The sequence below is a fragment of the Onychostruthus taczanowskii genome, unplaced genomic scaffold (assembly GCF_017590055.1).
Source record: "Onychostruthus taczanowskii isolate IOZ18803 unplaced genomic scaffold, ASM1759005v1 scaffold155, whole genome shotgun sequence".
Classification (NCBI taxonomy): Eukaryota; Metazoa; Chordata; class Aves; order Passeriformes; family Passeridae; genus Onychostruthus; species Onychostruthus taczanowskii.
In genome coordinates this window covers 519392-538509 of record NW_024498741.1, presented here as the reverse complement: position 1 = coordinate 538509, position 19118 = coordinate 519392, and the positions used below count along the sequence as shown (strand labels likewise).

At 47.7% G+C, this 19118-nt stretch overlaps 1 protein-coding gene across 1 annotated transcript in view; it reads left to right on the top strand.

Annotated features, from left to right (window-relative positions):
- The first annotated feature begins 2401 nt into the window (after positions 1-2401).
- ZBTB40 (zinc finger and BTB domain containing 40) overlaps positions 2402-19118 on the top strand; it is a 30415-nt gene continuing 13698 nt past the window's right edge. The window contains 9 exon segments of the mRNA XM_041399132.1: positions 2402-2440; positions 2634-8611; positions 8706-9054; positions 9527-9799; positions 10073-11266; positions 11268-11808; positions 12405-12450; positions 12452-12536; positions 18814-19039. Coding sequence (XP_041255066.1) covers positions 11078-11266; positions 11268-11808; positions 12405-12450; positions 12452-12536; positions 18814-19039 — 1087 coding nt within the window. The 5' untranslated portion in view covers positions 2402-2440; positions 2634-8611; positions 8706-9054; positions 9527-9799; positions 10073-11077.

The following is a 19118-nucleotide window of genomic DNA, read 5'->3' as shown; positions in this document are numbered from 1 at the left end:
AAGAGCCACTGGTGACTTCTCAAGGTATCACCTTGCTGGTGATATCACTGGTGACTTCAAGGTAACACCTTACTTTGATCACCAGCCTGGGGATAAAAATAACCAGATCTAGGTCCAGATCTCTCACAGGGATCTCTTCAATACATAGAATAGGAGCACTCAGGAGAAAACTCAGGAAGCACCAATTGACAGCTGTAGTAAAGACAACTCAGTGCAGGAGACTGGCAAAGGACCATAATCTGAGCAGGTCCCCATGAACCTCTCTCCACACTTCCACAAGAAAACAGCCTCTCCTGTTTTTGTTGCATTCACCAAAAGTGACCTTGAAACCTGCTGCTGTGATGCCATTTCTATTGTAACTGCAGAATAGCTGCCATGCCACTCTGGCTGACAGGCTCACCAAGAGGCATTTCCCTGGAAGAGTATTGAGGCCCCAGAGCAGAATAGGTCTCATCATGAAATTGTGGGTTTCTAATTAATACCCATTTGTCTGCAAGCTGATCTGCTTGACTACATGCCAGCCTCAGAATTTCATCTTCTTCCCTGAGGACAGGGCTTGGCAGTTGCCAGGACCCACAGACCTAGGCCCTACTACCTGCCTGCTGCTGGTCACCAGGTCACACACAGACCAGGATATCACTCTTCACACTTATCTCGCAATTAGCATTTATTTATGCAAATGAGTCAGTTCATTGGCTCTCCTCTGCAATCTATCAATAGATGGAGCAGACAACACCCTTCCAGGCCTGGGAATGGGAATGGAAACTACCTTGCTACTCCACATACTGCCAGGTGAGATAGCATGGTTTTTTTTTTTTTATTTTTCATATAAATTTCAGCCAAAATCTTTCTGCTTCTCCAATGACACGAATCAGATAAAACTTCCCCAGAGCTCTGTTAGAGCCGAGCACAGAGGGACCAGCAGCTTTCAGGTCTGCAAACATACAGAGAGCAGTGAATGCCTGCTCGACTAGCACGCGAGAGAAGAGTCTCTCTGAGCCGGCCAGGGCATGGTCTCCATACAGCTGTGGCTTAGGGAGGCCACCCGGGACACTCGGTGGCCTTCGCTGCACTGGCTGCTGGTAGCAGGGCCAGTCCCACTCACTGGGGCCATCTGGAAGCTCTCAGAGCTGCTGAAAAAAATGCCGCCGGAGGCCCTTTGTGAGCCACGGGCTGGGTCAGGTTACCGACAGAGGGACAGAGAACAGAAACACAGCGAGGTCTCCGGGAGGAGCAAGGAGCTCTCCTGCAACAGCAGAAATACAGATAGGGGTCTCAAGGAGTAACAAGGAGTACCTCTGCCATGGCAGAAATACAGATCAGGGTCTTGGGGAGGAACAAGGAGCACCCCTGCTATGGCAGAAATATAGACTGGGGTCTTGGGAAGGAACAAGGAACACCCCTGCTATGACAGAAATACGGATCAGGGTCTTGTCATCCCTGCCCCAAGAGCAGGATGCCGGCACATGGGCTGTGAGAACAGCCTGATCCTACCCTGCATCCTGTTGCAGACTGTGCACACAGACTGACACACGGCTGACATGCACAAAACATGGGCAAGCATGGTGGCATTCAACATCAGGGGGCTTCTTAGCTATTTGCATATCCTCGGGGCAGCCACACATCCCAGGGTCCCTGCCTGTGACACACACCCTTCAGCACCCCAATTCTAGACCTGCTGACCCAGGTGACCCTGGTGCCTCAGGTGTCCTCCCCAGCACACCATGGTGAGATGCTGCCAGGAAGGCACAGGGAGCTGTGCCTGCAGCATGCAGAGGGAGCCAAAGGCTGGAAACTGGGCAAGCAGGTGATAAAGCAGCAGATCAGGACCAACAGCCAGGCCTGTGTCCACCTTCCCCACGTCCTACAGCCAGCACCCCAGAGTGTGGGCTGGAAGGTCCAGCAGTGCCCAAGCATTCCCTTGGCCCAGGCCAAGGGCAAGTGACCCTGAGGTAGGCATGTCTCCTGCTGCCTCAGCCTCAAAGCCCCTCACTGCTGGCTGCTTGCCCACAGCCTGTGCCCGGCCAACACTACCACCTCCCTCAGGGAACGAGCCCCGGCTCTAACCCAGGAAGGTGATCTTTTATTACAGAATCACATGCCTCAGAGACTGAGTCCAACCTATGACCTAACACCACCTTGTCAACTAGACCATGGCAATAAGCACAGTGTCCAGTGTTTCCTTAAATAGTTCCAGAAACAGTGACTCCACTGCCTCCTTGGGCAGCCCCCTGAGCGGCAGAGTCGTGCGGGCGGGAGGTGGGGGTGTGACAGCAGTCACCATGGCCAGCAGGTTCCTCAAGGCTGCCAGGGGGCGGGGCGCCGGTGTTACCGATTTAAGGAGCTCCCTAAACACAGACACAACGTCTAGTTCAGGAGACATCGTTTAATCTGCACATGGTGTAAGGCGGAGGTTTCCACAAATCAAGTACACCAACGGGTAAAAGGCCGTATCTTTTATGCAGTAACATTCACACGAACCTGCCTATCTAACACATATTCTCCGCCTACCTAATGCATATTTAATTTCGGTGACGTAACCTTGCGCAATGCTCGAAACACAGAGTTATTTTCTTCATTAAGCAGCTTCTGTTGTAGAAGTTATCTGACTACATCCTTTACGTTTACAAAAGGTGAGAAAATTCAGCCAGGGGACATAAAATTCGACTGGAAGACAGCAGGGCGGAGGCGGCGGGAGGCCCTGCCGCGGCCCTAAGATGGCGGCACCGTGAGGGGGGAGCGGGCTGGACAGGGACGGCTGTTGTTGAAGCTTTATTGTTCCCGCTGCCGCCGCCACCCGCCGTGTCCGTCGCGCCTGCCGCGCCGTACCCAGTAAAGGTAAAACCATGGCGGAGCCGGCCGGGCCCGCTCGGCAACGGGCGGTCGGGGCGGCTCGACTCACCCCCGACGCCGCCTGGCTGTCCCGGCTCTAGCCACCCCTCGTTGCCCCTCCTCGGTACGCGCGGAGGGGATGGGACGCTTCGCCTCGTACCGGAGAGCCGGGGGACGGGACGGGTGGGTGCCTCCCCTACCCGCAGAAAGGGACCAGCCCCTATGAAGCCTGTCAGGCGGATGAGGAGGTTGAGGGGGTCCGAAGGGTGCCTCTGTATTCAACCTGGCCGGATGCGGGGACCCCCACACCCCACCCATGTTAAATCGAAGTCAGCCTTATAAGAGCTCCTCTAGTGCCCAAAAAACGCAGTCTTTCTCATTTTAAACACTCCCCATGTCCTGCCATCTTTGCCTTATGGCAGGGGCCTTTCTTTGAAACCTACACATAAAAGAAGTTTCCTCTGAAATGTTGTCTCTACCAGTGAGCCAAAGCCTCTCTGCTGGGTTCCATTACCCTCTAAAGGTGTTACATTACTTGTGCATTAGGGTTGTGCCCCTGCTTGGGCAGGTGTGACCCTCCAGGAAGTTTTTTAAAGGTATGCATGGGAGGGGTTTATCTTGTGCTTTGGTCACAGCAGATTCCTCTCCTTGCTTTGGCCCACTAATCGCATCTGTTCTTTGAGATGATCCATCAAGACTGACGCATCAAGAGACAAATGAACAGATTTTTTTTCACTACATCAAAAAAATGAGGAGTCTCATTTGATTTCCTCTGTGATCTCCAGCTCGATTGAGCTGCTGCAGGGGAGCAGGGAGAAGAGAGCCTCAGGGCTGTCCCTGTCCCCAAATCAGTGGGATATGTTAGAGGTGCTGTGGTGGGTCCTTACCAGGACCCACCTCCTCCCTGCAGAGGGAGAAGCTGCAGTGAGGTGAGGCTTGGGGGCAGTTAGTTTCCTCTACTGTGCTGGTCAGGAAGGCTGACACACCTGATTTATGAGCCAGACATAACATAAGACTGCAGGGTTCTGCAGGGTTCTGGTTGAGATATGCCAGGTGTCTTGTGTTTGAGGGGGAATTTGGGTTTACACTCTGGTTCAAAGACAGGGTGGTGCAGGAACAACCTGTTGGAGTATGGACCAGAACAGAGAGGTCCTTTCCCAGCCTCTGTGCCCTACTTACTCACTCTTATTTCCTCTCTTTCCAGTATATTGTAACTGTCTGGACATACCACTTAAAGAAAGTGCCCAAAGTGTCCCTGTTGTCCCTCAAAAAGCAGCTCAGCAGTTACAAAATTCTTCCAGGAGATGGAGGAGGCATGTTGGCTTTGTGGGGCAAACCCTACTTGGCTTTCACAATGCTGCATCTTCCTCTGCTGTTTTGGAGCAGCTGCACTCGTTTGAAGAGTTGTTGAAAGTCCGTTTTTCTTAGTGGAGTTTTAGGACTCTCTGATAGCCTGATGCAGGAGGTGACAGTGATGCAAATCCAGGTATCTTGATAGACTCAGCTCCCAGTAATTCTGTGTACTTACTAAGAAGTCTGAGGGAATCAGACCCATTTTGGGGTAACCATGCTTGAGAAGTATAATTTTAAAGGCCTTTGCATCAAGGTGCCTTAAGGGTGTGTAGAGCCATGCCTGCCCTTGGCCATGGGAACAAATGGCTCCTGTACTTCTGGTGTTGCAAAATGGGTCACAAAAACTGGTCAAAGTAGTGTAGTGTTTTTCTTAGTAAGTCATTAAGCAATTGCAACACACCATCATCTGTGATGTAAACCTACCTGACAAAAAGCAGTTCAGATGCCCAGCTTTTGTTTTTTGAGGATGTTAAGGGAACCGGCAAAATATAATTAGCACTTCTGGTGTTCTTGGGCATGGTGATCCGTGGCTGAGCAGTGACTGGAGCAAACTGTGGTTGTTTCTTTGGGTTTGTGCTGGTTTTCCACTGCATGATATTGCTTGCTTTTTGGGGCAGCTCTTGGTTTGAAGAAATCTTGCCTTTAAGAGTTGTAGCAGATCTGTTTGTTTTTTGATCTATTGTATTTCTATTCAGAGCATCAGTGCAGACAGCCAGCCAAAATGTGTGGGGTTTGAGTGGTAGATTCTGCTACCTTTAGAGACTGTGGAATGCTGAGTTTAGTCAAAGTGTTGCTTATTTTCCTCTGTTACTAGTCTGTGCTGATGCTCTGAACTGCAACAAAATAGATTGAAAAACAAATTGGTGTATCCTGGTTCCTTGTGCTAGATTTCACATTATCCTCTGGGTGAGCTGCCTTCTCTGTCCCTTTGGAGCACCCCAGAGACAAGTAATGACCCCTCAGCCTCTTTCAGCACTTCAAAGGCTGAATTACTTTCTGGGGAGAGATAAGAAAATGGAATTGCAGTCCTTGATTTTCTGGCTTTTCAATAACCCTCAGTGTAAGATCATCATCTTGGTAACAAGAAAACAGGAAACTGGTAAACAGGCACAGAAAGTATTCAGATTGTGATTTAAGGCTGCCACTGCTCTTAACTCCCCAAAGCTAAAAACAGAACATTGCCCCCTCACTCAGAGGCCACTGTCATGCCCAAGGGACTGCAGGCCTGAGCAACACAAGAGATATATCCTAGCTTTCTGTCCTACTTCATTCACTGATTTCCGTGAGGATTGTGAAATGAGCCTTTGATTGAGTGCAAATGGGCTGGGATGTGGTGAGCTCTTCTCACAGGGTAGGGAGCCTTTCTGGGCTGGCTACCACTCTCTTGCAATGACCGCTTTGAATTTTAGCTCCCCAAGCAGAGAGCTGAGTGTGGGGAACAGGAGGGTTGTGGGAGTGCTCCTGTGAGCCCCTCTGATCAGCTCCAACAGAAGTGGCATTAACTGGGGACAGAAAAGTTGGATTATTCCATTTTGCTTATCTCTTTCTGTCCACTTTTTTCCCCTGCCTTCTTAGTTTTAGGTTTTTAGAGCTTGCTTAGGACTCCCTGTCTTCTAGTTTTGCACTGGGTTTACAGGATGATTTTATACATCTTCATTATCCATGTGAGCACTGCAAGTTCCCTGTCTCTGCATGGCTGCAGCAGAGCAATAGGCTGTGGGTCTGTGCCACATGGATCTAGTATGCTTGGACAGCTTCATCATTTGGCAGGGAGGCAATAGATGTTGGGGTTTTATTTTTTTGTTTAGTTTTTTTTTTTTAAGCTACAAAAAGCCTACTCCATGTGCATCTATAGTGAGAATTTCAGGCATGGAATACATCCTCAAGCTAGCCACTGAGATGGATACAGGAAGAGCTTTTGCTAAGTTACTAATGACAGCAGCTGCGTTGACCACACCTTGTAAAAGTCCTTAATTATATAGTAAGGGATATACAGAATCCTTTTGCTTAAACCTTAGGGGCCTTACAATTCTTTCTGTGCCTTGTGATGGATGTTCCGAAGGTGTGGGTAAAGTGGCAGCAGAAACTGTGAGGGAGGAATGGTCTCATCCTTGCACCTTTGGAGTACCTGTCTCTGTAGAGTCTAATTGCTAAAGTGCTTGGTCCTAAATTTCAATTATCTTTTGATCAACCTGGTGTTGTGCATGGCTTTTGAGTCCGTTGGATCTAGATGCAAGTAATTATATGAATAATGAAGAGAAGTGATTTAATTTGGGCACGATTTTCAGTTCTGTGGATAGAATTGGGTAGCCCCTTTCCTCCTTCATTCTTCCTTCAACTTCCCCCAAGAAAGAAAGGTTGTTGCTATCAAGAGATCTTTTTCCTGTTCTAATGTAGTTTAAAGAAAACAACATGAAAGCCTCAAACTATGGAGGTGTGGGAGGACAGAAATAAATGGAAAAAAGGCATAAAGAGCTGAAACTGGACAGTGGAGGGTGATGTTTTCTGCAGACATGTTCTGCACCTCCTATACTTCTGCGGTTCAGAAGAAAAAGGGTCATCTTTGCTGAAGTGGGTGTCCTGAGAGCAGTTGCAGATGACAACGGTTGCTTAAGGGCGACGGGGGGCATTTATCAACATGTTGTCAAGTAGAGCCTTAGAAATTGTGGGCACTGTTGAAAATTTGCCTTAAATGGATTGATCTCACAGTTTCATTGGAAGTCAGTGGAAGGAAAACTCCTAAGCCACCTTGGTGTTTCCCCTGGAAAGCTGACAGGATGAGGCTTAAGATGTCCCCTCCAAGGATTAATTTTGCAAGGCCTGTTGTGCAGCTTGGTTGGGCAAATGCCCTGTCTCCTTTTTCACTTTCTAACTCCAGTGACTGGTATTTCGTAAGAGGGCAGTTCTTATGTGGCTCAGGTGTCAGACAACCCAGGAACAGTCTGCTTAAGCCATGTTTTACCTTAAGTTTGGAGTCCCCAGTGGAGCTGACTCCCAAGAGGAGTCAGAGAAGCAGCTTTAAGCTGAAGTGACTATTGGCTTTTTCCTACCAGTGGTGTTGGCAGAGGCAGACAATGTAGGCTCTGTCAGCATACATCACTGCTGAAGTATCAGTTACCTGCTGTCAGAGAGAGATTCCCAGTTCTGCCTAGTCCCCCAGCCAAATCTCCCAAAAGTCATCTAGATGATGGCTGGGAGACATAGTCACACAAACTCGGGTGAGAAACAAGACGTAATTTAACTGTGTGGTGGTGGAGGGTACTCCACTTAAAAATCAGTTATCATGACTCGGTTTCTTACTGGAAGAGAGACATTAGCCAAACCCAAGTTACTGAGCCTGGAAGTCTGGCAGGCAGTGATGGATGAGCAGTCAGATTGCTGATGGTGGTCCCTTCTGGCTCTTGGGCCCTCTGAATAGGGTGCAAATGTCTTGGGGCTGGTCTTGGCCAACACCCCTTGTTATAAATGCCTGTTCTCTTTGATGGTACTGGATGGTTTGGATCCCTATAAAAAATTAAAGAAATAAAATGTATTTGAAAAAATATGTCTGTGCTAATTACTCAGGACACATTTTCCAGTGCTCTGAGTTGCTGTAATGAAGAAGGGGACATGCTGGTAGGCTGCTTAGAGTTTCACTGTTTTGAGCTCTCATGACCAAATATGTCTTCTATATTCCTGCCAGGAATAGAGGGAGCAGACGGTGCTGCTGCTTCCTCCAGCTTGCCACAGTGCAAGCAATAAGCTTCATGCAGGAGGCTATTCATGGCAAAGTGAGCAGACGTCTCTTCCAGGACAACGATTTTTCCTGCTTATCAATTTGTAGGAAGAGCTGTAGCTATTATTATTTAACCAGCAGACTCAGTTTCAACTCATCTGAAGGACTTCCAGTTGAAGTCCTCTGGGGAAGGAGTGGGTGGACTAAAACCGTTATTACATGGAGTCTGGCAAAAGAATCGTGTCTGTCTCTTCTCCCACGACCAGCAGCAACTCTGATGATGGCAGCTTGGTTCCTTGTGATTCAAAATGGTGTGGGAGGAGAGCAGAGCCTGCATGTTGGATCGACTGGAAGTACAGGTGGTTGGCCCTGTGCATGGGGGAGGGGGTGGATCTGATATTTGGAAAGATGAGGTGCAGATCAACCAGGCTTTGGTAGTGATGTGCCTGAAGAAGCTCTGGCTCTGTGGGGCAGGAGGGTGGGCTATCAGCCTACTCAGGTTTTTCTGCCTTCCAGAGAAGGACCCACCAATACCATGCTCTTGCTTCAGAAGTACTGAGAAGTACTGAGGAGCGTAACACCTCTGCTTTGAGGTGATGGCAAAACCATCTGTGATCTTCTCCTGGTGCTTGAAAAACAAGTTTCATAGCACTTCATCTTCAAAGCCTGAGGAAGCTCTTGGCTGCACAGGAGAGCTCTCCTGCATTTCTGGTATCTACCAACCTTCTTGTTCAGCCTTCTGTAGCTCTGGGATGAGGAGATGTCACTACTCTCTTCTGTTCTTCTATTCTCTGTCTTCCCACAGCCACCACAGACAGTGCCATGCAGAACGACAGTTGGGGTCCTGCCTGCCTGTGGACAGGAAGTCCTGCTTCCCACAAAAGCTGAGTTCCAGAGAAGTTGATGCCTTCAAGAAGTGAGATGTCATTTCAGCCTGCACCTAGCATCTGCTTATGATGTCATTTGGTACAAACTGGGAGTTGCTCTGATCCTGATTTCATGCGAGGCAGAGCTTTGAAATTGGTGTATGTGCATTGGCTGTTAAAGCTCGTACCCTGGTGATAGGCTGTACTAGTCATGTTATCTCCAAGAGAGCCGGAAGCTGAGTGCGAAGATGTTAAGTGTTGAAGGTCATGTAATTCATGTCCATCCAGGTGCTCTTTCTCTAATGCTCATACTGCTCCATTTTGCCTGACATGCCAGTGTTAGGCATCCTAGTGTGTGGGCAAGGCAGTAATGTCTTTATCTTGTCTATCTTAGATAAAAACTCCAGATGACCCACTGATAAAAATTCTCTTAGCAGATGTCCTATCTGTTCTCCTTCCTGCAGTGGGGTGGGGAGGCATGGAGGTTAAAGGGGAGCTCTGGTAGATGGGATTAGAATTATGGACTTCTCCCAAAAATTACATTTTAGGGGAAAAGACTCTTAAATCGATGAGCTGAGACCATGGTGTGCTGAGAAGGGGGTGCTGAAGGCCCTGGGCTGCAAGCAGAGCCCTGTCTCTAATGTTCACATGGCCCTGCTCATCTTACCAGTGATTTGGGGGAGAAAATGAACTGGTCCCAAATCACTTAGTGCTTTGCAGGTTCAAACTAACACCTCAGATTCTCCTTTGTATTTGGTAGATGGTCTGAACAGGTCTTCATGCCCTGCTTCCTGTTGCGGCAGGCGTCTGACTCTCTCTGACCTGGCTAGCGGCGGAGCAGCTGGAGACGGGCTGCAATAAGCAGTGGAGAATGCAGGCACCCAGCGTGGGGCACAGAAGAGCGTCAACCTCCCAGCAAACATGGGGTATTGAGGATGGTGCAGAGAGACTACCAATGTGAGGCCCTAGAGCACCGTGGGCTTTGGTACTCGGGAGCGAGGTTTCACGGGGACCAGCAGAGAAGAGAGGGGATGTAAGCTTTCAATTTCAAGTCTTGCTTTCATTTAAAAGCTGCCAAAGAAGACCCTAAAACCATTACATCAACACTTTAAGATCAAAATAATCAACCCCCACTCCCCTCTAGAATTTTTCTTAAATTTAATTAATTTATTTTGTGATGCAATTTTTGTGTTGTTGTTTTGTTACATTGTCAGGATGCTAAGATCTTATTTTTCGTTTCAATAGGGTAACAATCATATAAATTTTAGTTTTGATTGTACAATATTTAACAGACTTCTTTTCCCAGCTTTTGCATTCTGCCCCGCCACGTCCCTGAAGCTACTGACCCTGAGAACAGAATGGGAGATGGAAGGACTGGCCACACAGCCACACCCCAGACAACCAACATCAGGCCTCAAGAAAGAAGAAGCCACAACTGATGGCATCCAGGCAGCTTATGGTGAGGAGCAAAGGACTTGCAAAGGACTCTGGGACCAATTGGGAGTAGCCATCCAGATCAACAGCCCATGATTGGCTAGAAGGCTTCTGGAACATTCTGAGAGACTGCATTCTATGAGAGACTATATATATGCATGTCGGCCCCACTTCAGGGTCTTCTGAAGCAGCCTCTTTATGTTTTGTTTTGCACCCTTGTTTGCACCCTTTTATTTATTTAATAAATATCTTCAGTTTTGGCACTTCAGCTGTACCTGTCCCTTCCTTGTTGCTGTGCCACTCGACCACAGCATCGTCAAGCTCCTGAGAACAGAAGGTTTCCCCATGCGCCCTGTAGATCCCTCGGGGTGTTGTTGCTGATCCATCTCCGGCTGCTCCACTGCCACCTGGGTCAGAGAGCACCGGCAGTCAGACACATGCTGCAACAGCTTCCCCACCTGCCCTTTCAGAAACCAGCTCCTGAATCAGCTCCAGCCCCTGGCTGCAAGCACAGCCTGGCACTGCAGTGCCTGATCTGATGGGCACTCACATCTCTGTGAGATGTATGGCACACCAGGGAGGCTCTACTCCCTTTTTATAGCCCCTCTGACTCAGTACTCAGTCTATATCTGCTCATTTAGGTTTGAACACTATCTAGACTACTCAGGTGTCAGATTAAGTTGCTGAATTTGAGGAGTGTGAGTTCAGAATGAGGATCTTGCTATAACCAAAGAATTGAAGCATAGTAAACTACTAAAATTTGCAAACTGAAAAGTAATTTTCTTACTCTTTCTGTCTTGTAGATAGAAATGTTGCCAGGATCCATTTACTTTTCATTATTTGGGCTTTGTAAAAGCAGTGTGGAGACCAAGGCAAGATGAGGCCAGTAGGAGCTTCCAGTTATGGCTGGCAGTTGCTGCCCCAGTTGTACACTCTCTTCAAGGAGCAGCACTTCTGTGTCTGCACCATCTTCATTGGGAATGTGCATTTTAGAGCACACAAGGTGGTTTTGGCTCCTGCCAGCCTGCTGTTTAAGTCCATGTTGGACAGCACAGACACCATCTCCCATTGATGCTTCTGTGGTAACACCTGAGGAGTTTCCACTCTTACTTGAGATTATGTACAGTGGCAAACTCCCACTAAGAAAACACAATTTCACCAAAGTTACCTCTGTGACAGATAGTCTGCAGATATTTGATGTGGCTGTTAGTTGTAAGAACCTCCTCAGGGATCTCATAAGTTGTTCTGCCCAGGACCAGGTAGTAAAAGGAGTCTCCAGCCAGGAAGCAGATTCATCTGGAAACCAAGCTAAAGCTAATTACCTGCCCCAGTCTGGAAGACCTGATGAAGGCAAAATATCATCCTCAGTCAGAGAGTTTCTCCTTTACTCTGTAGAAGCAGAAATGGAAGCAGGTGTTTCTCCTCCTGGCCAGGAACTTACTGTGTATCTCACCTGGGTTCATCAGGACACAATGTCAAGTGGCTCCAGGTCCCTCCAAGAGGATTCAGGCTCTGGCCCTGACCAGCCTGCCCATGCTGAGTGGAGTGGCTGTGTGGAAGAGGAGCTTGCTGAGCTGCCAGAGGGGAAAGGGCGATCAAGGGATTTAGGTGAGATGTCATGGGTCTGGACACAGCATTGCCTCTTATTTGCAACACGTTGGCCCACATTTGCCTGTTTTGGGGTATTTTTACTCTCTGTTTAATCTTTTTAGTTTGCCCTGGGTTGGGAGCAACAGCAATGTAACCACTGTTGTGCAGAGATTTTCTTCCTTTGGCTTTTGTAGTTGCTTCATGCTAATTGCTTTGCCAGAGCTGTAGTGAGCAAAACTTTTATTGTCCAGGCATGTGATTGCCATGCAGTGGGATCTGTGTTATTGCAGGACATAGGGCTGATTAGACAATCTGTCTAACAGCAAGTGAACAGAGTTGCTTGCTAATGCTACCTTATCCTTTAAATTCCTGTTCAGCATGGGAGGAAAACAGAGGCTGTACTGGGTTTAAAATAAATGTTCCATTTATAACTGGTGTTAAATAAACTGTTGGTTTTCCCTCCAGGCTGTGTGATGTCTTCAGAAGGGATTTATAAGTCACAGTTTTCCTTTTATAGCCAATGGGCTGGTTACAAACTGATGCCTTTCAATCACATCATGCTTTCTGCAAATCCATTCAATTAGCAAATAATGAATCTTGTTTCTCTCGTACAGCAGCAGAGAGCAAAAGCTATTAAATAGATTTCTTTGTTTGAAATGAAAATGTTTTCTGAGGCTCTTTCTGATGCCCAGGCTGTGCTGAAAAGACTCAAAGAGTGCAGAGAAATTGATGCCTCTCAAAAGGTGGTAGGTGTGTTTACTTCCATAAATCATGCAAGTTTTTTCTTCACCCTGCTAAGGGCTGTAATATTTTGTGCCTTGTTTAGGAAATTGTTTCATGGGAAACTGGTGCCTGGTTGTTTGAAGGGCATCATGTGCTCACCTGAGCAACACCCTAGAGAGAAGCATCTGTAAGTGCAAGTTGCTCAGGCATGCAGGTAAAGAAGTATGTCCTGCCTTGAAGGCATCCTTGTGTTGTAGAAGAGCTCCAGCACAGATTTCTCTCCTCCTGTTTTTGGCATTTTCTTCAGGAATTGTATCGACTTGTAAATGGCTGACATATGAGATCCCAAAATAGATTTCCTGAGCCCTCGGCACTGTCTTGCTGTGAAGCATCTGCTGCTCTCTGTACAGCAGAGCTGCTGGGGGAGGAGTGGGACAGGGCTTGACAGGGGGAACTGGGTGCTGCCCCATGGTGCTTCTCCTGCCAATGTGCTGCTTTAAGAGCAGTCGGAGTTGGTAAACGATGCTCAGTTCCTGTTGCAGGGGGTAACTGAGTGTGCTGCTGGGCATATGCTGAAGGGTACTCTGGCCTCTGAGCTGTGGTAGCCAGATGCCACCCATTGCTCCAGCTCAAGGGCAACACAGAAGCAGAATGTGATGTCTGTACTGGTGTGACAGTGGAGCAGGAGGACAGAGAGCTTGTGAATGATTGTGGTGGGCACTCGTGCTGGCTGCACACTGCTGTGCAGTGGCAGGGTCTGCAGAAGAGCTGTAGCCAGTGTAGAGCAAGGATGGGACTGTGCTGGCTGTTCTCTGCCCAGCCATTTCTGGTAGAGCATTTTTCATACCAAGCTGCATGAACTGTCCTGCATGCCTTTCTGAAGGGGAAAAAGTATTACTATTTCACTCCTGGCTCTTCCGTGGCTCCCTGGTTATTCAACCTCTGGAGCAGTGCTGTTCCTTAGGCTGGGGGCTGCCATGCTCTCTAGGTTCTCATGTAGTTGCTGGCTGGAAGCTGTCTGGATTCAAGTCCCTCCAGTAGCAGTGTGATCACAGGACATGGTATGTTTTTACCATTGTGACATTCTTCTTATAAAAGCCCAAGACCACATCTTTATTAGAAAAAACCCCAAACTTGTGACAGCAGGGAGAAGAATTCCCTTGAGTTGGGGAGTGCAGGATTGTTTTCTGCTAAGCCCTTAAATGTTCACGAAGGGAAGCTCGTGTTCCCTTAGCAGCTGGTTCTCCTCATGTTGTGGAATATAACGTATTGGGGGCTTTAGAAGAGAGATGTGGTTCTATATTTGCAGTAGCAAGCACAAGCCCAGCTGGGCAGACAAACACCTCTGAGTGCCCTGCTCAGAGGATTGGATTTTTCTATGTTTGTTTTTCACCATGATCAGGTAAGTGTGTCAGGTTTAGACTTTTACCTGTTATTACAAAACACTTTTACGAATGGAGCCGAGCTGGGGTGGGTGCTGTGCAGTGTGACTGGTGCTGCCAGAAGGGATTTGGCAGCTCCATGCTCCCATGCTAGCAGGCCCTGTCCCTGTTCCTGCCTCTCCTTACTGCTGGTGGCAGGGCAGAGCTGAGCTGGCGGAGTGCCCAGGCAGGAGAGCTGCAGCTTCTGCACTGCACAACAGCCCTGTTTGCTATTGCTGTGCCGTCGCTGCCGTTTGGTGTTCCTACACCACTTCAGACCCATTCCTGGCCTTTTGTGCTCCCAAATGAGCTGTTACAGGAGGAGGCAAGGGAGAGGTTGTGGAGCTCAGAGCCGGTTTGGGTGTCTGACTGCACAGTGGTAGCTGGACAATTTTTCTGCGGCTAAAAATAAGTGCTGAATAAATGAGAAATGGATTATCTTTGAGGCTTCTTGAAAAATCACTTTTCAACTGTGACAAGCATGAAAAGTGTCAGCCCCAGGGCAGTGGGAGAACAGGCTGCAGCCTGTTATAAGCAAGGGCTCAGCCAGATCTGTCCTTCTCTGAGCTCCCCTCTGGGACCAGCAGGACCTGTGGACCTTAGCACTGAGTCTGTTTCCGGCACACAGAGCAGCTTTTCCCCACCAGAGCCTGGTGTTTCCTTTGGGGGGAAACACAGCAGTGTATTTTTAAAGTCATGCTTGAAGTGCAAGTTCAGCTCCAAAGAACTGAACTGGGATGTGTAACTCAGGTTGAGGTTGTGCCAGTGGTAGATGTCAATGGATTTTTTTTTCCTCTCTTTTTTTCCCCCCTCCCTTTCTTTGTATTCTTTTCCTAGTCATTTGTTTGAAGTCTCGAGTGCCTTGGGGCAAGTAAAAGTGTGTCTGGATGCCTGTGAGACTGTTTCTGTGTAGAAAGCGTTCTTGCTGGGTGTGCTTGCCCTGCTGCGGGGAGATCTCCCATTTCTCGGGATTATTTTCTTGGGAGCCTTTTGGAAGCAGCTGATCTCTCTAGGAAAGCACCGGTTATTTCGGGTAGTAAAGCCTGGGCAGCATACAAGCTTAGGGGAGTTTTGTCAGCCTGCCTATTAGCACCAAGGCTGTCCTGGTTCCTGTGGTTTTAGTGGAATTTGGCCTTGGATGCCTCTCTATTTATTTTCCTTTGCTGGTCAACTCATCCCTGCATGGTATCTTATTCTGTGCAGCACTCTGGTCTGCTCCCCTCTATTGTTTCTGCCTATTTCCTCCTACCTCCACTGGAGACTCATTTGGTTGTGGGGGTTTTCCCCAACAAAGTTTGTGGTGCGGGGCTGGCTTTTGTGAGAACTATTGCTTCTCTCTGAGTTTGATATTCTGTTCTGCTCCCCAGACTGAAAAATGCAGATGAATTGCTTTTCAGTTTAGGGAGATGTGACTTTTGGGGTTGTTTCTGTTTTATAGTTTCTCTGTATATTTCACATAAACTATTCCTATCTAATTTGGTTTTGGCTTGGATGAAATCTGCTTGGAAACAAGAACAAGACTGAAATTGCAGTAATTTAGGGAAGCATAGAAGAGCTTTGCCAATGTCAAGTCTTATCTTCCTGTGCTCTCTTAGAGAAACTCAATTCAAATTATTGCACAGCTCATTTGTTCCCTCTACTACCAGGTTCAGATGAAGAGGGAGAGCGTTGATTCTCCCATGTAGAATAAATGTCACTGTGTTTGTGGATCATTTCCATTGCCTGTGGGCCTGTCCAGTCATTGTCGCCCTTCATTTGCAGCTGCAGGGATTTCTGGATGAGGCAGAAGAAAGAAGTTTCCTGTTATCTTCTGCATCCTGATTAGAAGAGAGAGCTTGTGAGGATTTGGTGGTTTTTTTCATGGTGGCAGTGCTAGAGAACTTTTTTTTTCCTCTGTTCTGGTGTATTTTTGTAGAAGTTTGGGCTGAGCTTTTGTTCTTGTTGTGTGGATCAAGCAGGGGTTCAGTGTTTTCCACAGATTCTTCCTGGGGTCTCCCTGCATGTACAAATGCAGGCTTGAAAAAAAAAAATCCCTTTAGGTTTCTGAAGGAAAAACATGAACATAGTTTTTCTCTGATTATTGCATGCACAATACAATAGTTGATTGATAGTTGACTGACTTAATGGTGGGGTCACAGCCAGGGGGCTTCTCTGAGGGTGAAGTGGAGCCAGTCCTGGGGTTGTCCATGCTACTGACCCTGTGAGCAGCAGCAGCCTATGGAACAGTGCTTCTCAGCTTCCAAAGGTTGGATAACCATGCAGCCACAGAAGAGCCAGCAGTGAAACAGGCCCTAACCAAACAGGTTTCCAATTGCTTTTTTATATTTTCATCACCTTCTGTACATCAAAACCTGAAGCAGTGTGCATTTACAGAGGACTGATGATCATGGCTGTGGAAGTTTCCCCACAATGCACGACCTCCTGCAGTGTACCTGAGCATCCCTCAGGTCTGAAGGGAGTCAGCTTTTTCTGCCACCCTGAGCAGGTGCTTCCCAATCTGTCTCTTGCAAATCCCTACCCACCACCCTCTGGATGATTGCATTCACCCTAAAGCTGATGCTTGAAGGAGATCACTCAGAAATAGTCAATAAAGTGGCTTTTTGCTGGATGTGCTCTCATGGTGGGAGCAGGAGCATGGATGAGGCATGAAAAGCCATAACCGTGCACATCCACCTGCAGAGAAGAGTTAATGGCCAGCTGGGCTAATGACTGTGCTGCGTGCCCTCCCTCTCTCCTCACATCCCTCTTTAGTCTCAGTTATGGGCCACTGCACATTGCTGTGGGAGGGGGGTGTACATTATTTGCGCTTGCGGTTGAGGTCTCTGGAAAAACATGGAAGATGTGGAGATGCTATGGAGACAGGAGACCTATCTCCTGGATCCTTAACCTGCAGAGGTTCCTGTTAAGAGCTTGCCATGGGGCTGCTGTGGACATGGGCATGTTTGAAATGAACTGGGAAGGCTGTTCCATGTGTGTGATGTGTTCCATGGTGCTGAGGTGGGAGTGTTTTGGCCACCAGAACTGATATCCTCAATGGGGACCAAACCTCTGGAGTGCCATGGAATCTGTTTGGTGGCAGAGCTCTGACCATGCTTAAGTCAAGTCTTGGTAATGCAGTTTCCCAGTGCAAGAAAGCAGTCTCTTCCTCCCATGTGGAAGCTGGTTGTATGCTAATTTGTGCCAAATTGGCCATGAAGAGTTTTGCAGTGTCCCAGGCAGTGAAAGCCTGGTGGATCAGGCTGTAATGTGGGGGCACATTATGGCTAAATGGAAGCTGGGATTCCTGCTGGTATCAGTATTTCTCCATTTTTTCCCAGGATCTTTGGGAATTGTTAGTGCTTCGATGTAAGTCTGAAGTATACTGTGTGCTCTTTCACAACAATTCTAAAAGGCTGTTTTTCCCACTGAGCAACGCGTTCAAGGAAATGTCTTCTGGAAAGAGCCTGTAAATAGCAGAATATTTCAGTTACTGAAAACTCATTTCTATTAACCAAATCCATGCGCTGAGGAAGGGATGTTACCTGGGGCTCTGAGTAGCAATGTTGTGCTGATTTTAATTAAAAACCCCTAAAATTGAAAAATATTTTGCAACAATGCAATTTACTTTTCATCCATATTAGTACAAACATGGATTTGGTAGGATCTGAACACCTTTAAGGTGGTGAGAGTGGAGATATTTTATGTTTTACATGCTCATTTTGATCTGGAAGGGGCCAGGCATGCAAACCTTGAGATGGTTATGATCTGGTCATCAAGACTCATTACAAATTTATGTTTGCATTTAAAAATTACCTTTATGTTTGTTCTTCAGCCCATCTGTGTTTTCTTTATACCAGAGCCCTTCACGTCCACACTCTGTTCGGCAGGCAAACTGCTGTGAGTGGGAAGAGCTGGGACTGCTGCAGTTTCCCCTCTGCAGAGTCATTGCAATAGGTCATTGCACTGCCACACTGCCCTAATGTGTGAGCATTTACGCCTGCTAGGAAAAGCCAGTCCACCTGGTGCAGCTCCAAGCAGTTGCATACAGGCTTTTTATCATCATAATAAAAATGACAATGACAGCAGAAAATGGCCATTCTCCCTGAAGCGAAGCTGAACTTCCCACTTCAAAGGTACCTTTATGGAATCCCTGGAGTCTCCAATAAAGGCCGCCTGCTCCAAAAGACTGGCATCTCTCCTGGAGAGCTGGGGAGCATGGGTCTTCAGGGGCAATATTTACAGCATTAAAGGACTCTGGGGAAATGGGAGTAAGAGTTCCAGCTTATTTCTTTGCCGTTTATTTCCATAACTGTACAAGCACGTCTGCCTCTGCTGTTTCAGGTCACTGAAGTAGACTTTGGAGCTCTGGGTTTGATTGCCAGGTGTGCTGAGAGCCCATGGCACTCAGAGTTTGTATGCCTCCTCTCCAGAGTTTTCTCTAGAAGACAGAATTCCGTTATAATTGAGAATGGAGATTCCTGAAAGTTCCACTTGAAATGGTCTCTGCTTTGTGTCCAAGTCTGCAGCGAGATCCAGTGTCTCTAGCCCTAGCTTTGCCTTCCAAAGTAGCAGTGTCAAATTCATGCTTTATCAGGTCTTTTACACTTAGTGGTCTTCGGGCAGTTGGACATGAAGAAACATTTGGTGCTGGAACCAGCTCCAGTTTGTGGGATTTGCTGTATGGATAACGGCTGGCAGCAGGGCTTGTTGCCCTGCTTCTCAGGGTGGGTGGCCACAGGCCAGAGTCTGCATTCAGTGGTGTGTGTGTGTGGTTATTTTTTTTGTCCTGTTTAATTTTTTATCCCCTGACCTAAACTCCAGGGTTCCGCATGTTGTGTCTGTCTGTGTAGGGCAGTTGATTCTGCTCTCTAAACCTTCCTTCATTTCTTTTCTGCTGTAGGCTCTGGCTGTCTGTCTGGCCAAGGGAGAGGAACATTCAGTGTTCAAGAAGCGGCTTGTCAAAGTTAAGGATGCTTACACCCAGGATAGTGACACTAGGGATGCTCGGCCTCTGGACACTCAGACCCTCGTGTCTTTTCTGAAGCTGTTTCAAGACGTGAATCCTGAGCTGAGGGTGGCTTTGGTGGAGAGGGAACAGAGCAGTGGAGAAGCCTCACATCAAGCAGGTAGGAAATTGGGTTCAACCTCTGGCAAAGTGAGTGGGCAACATTACAGAGAAACCCTGTATCCGGATGTGGGAGGTTT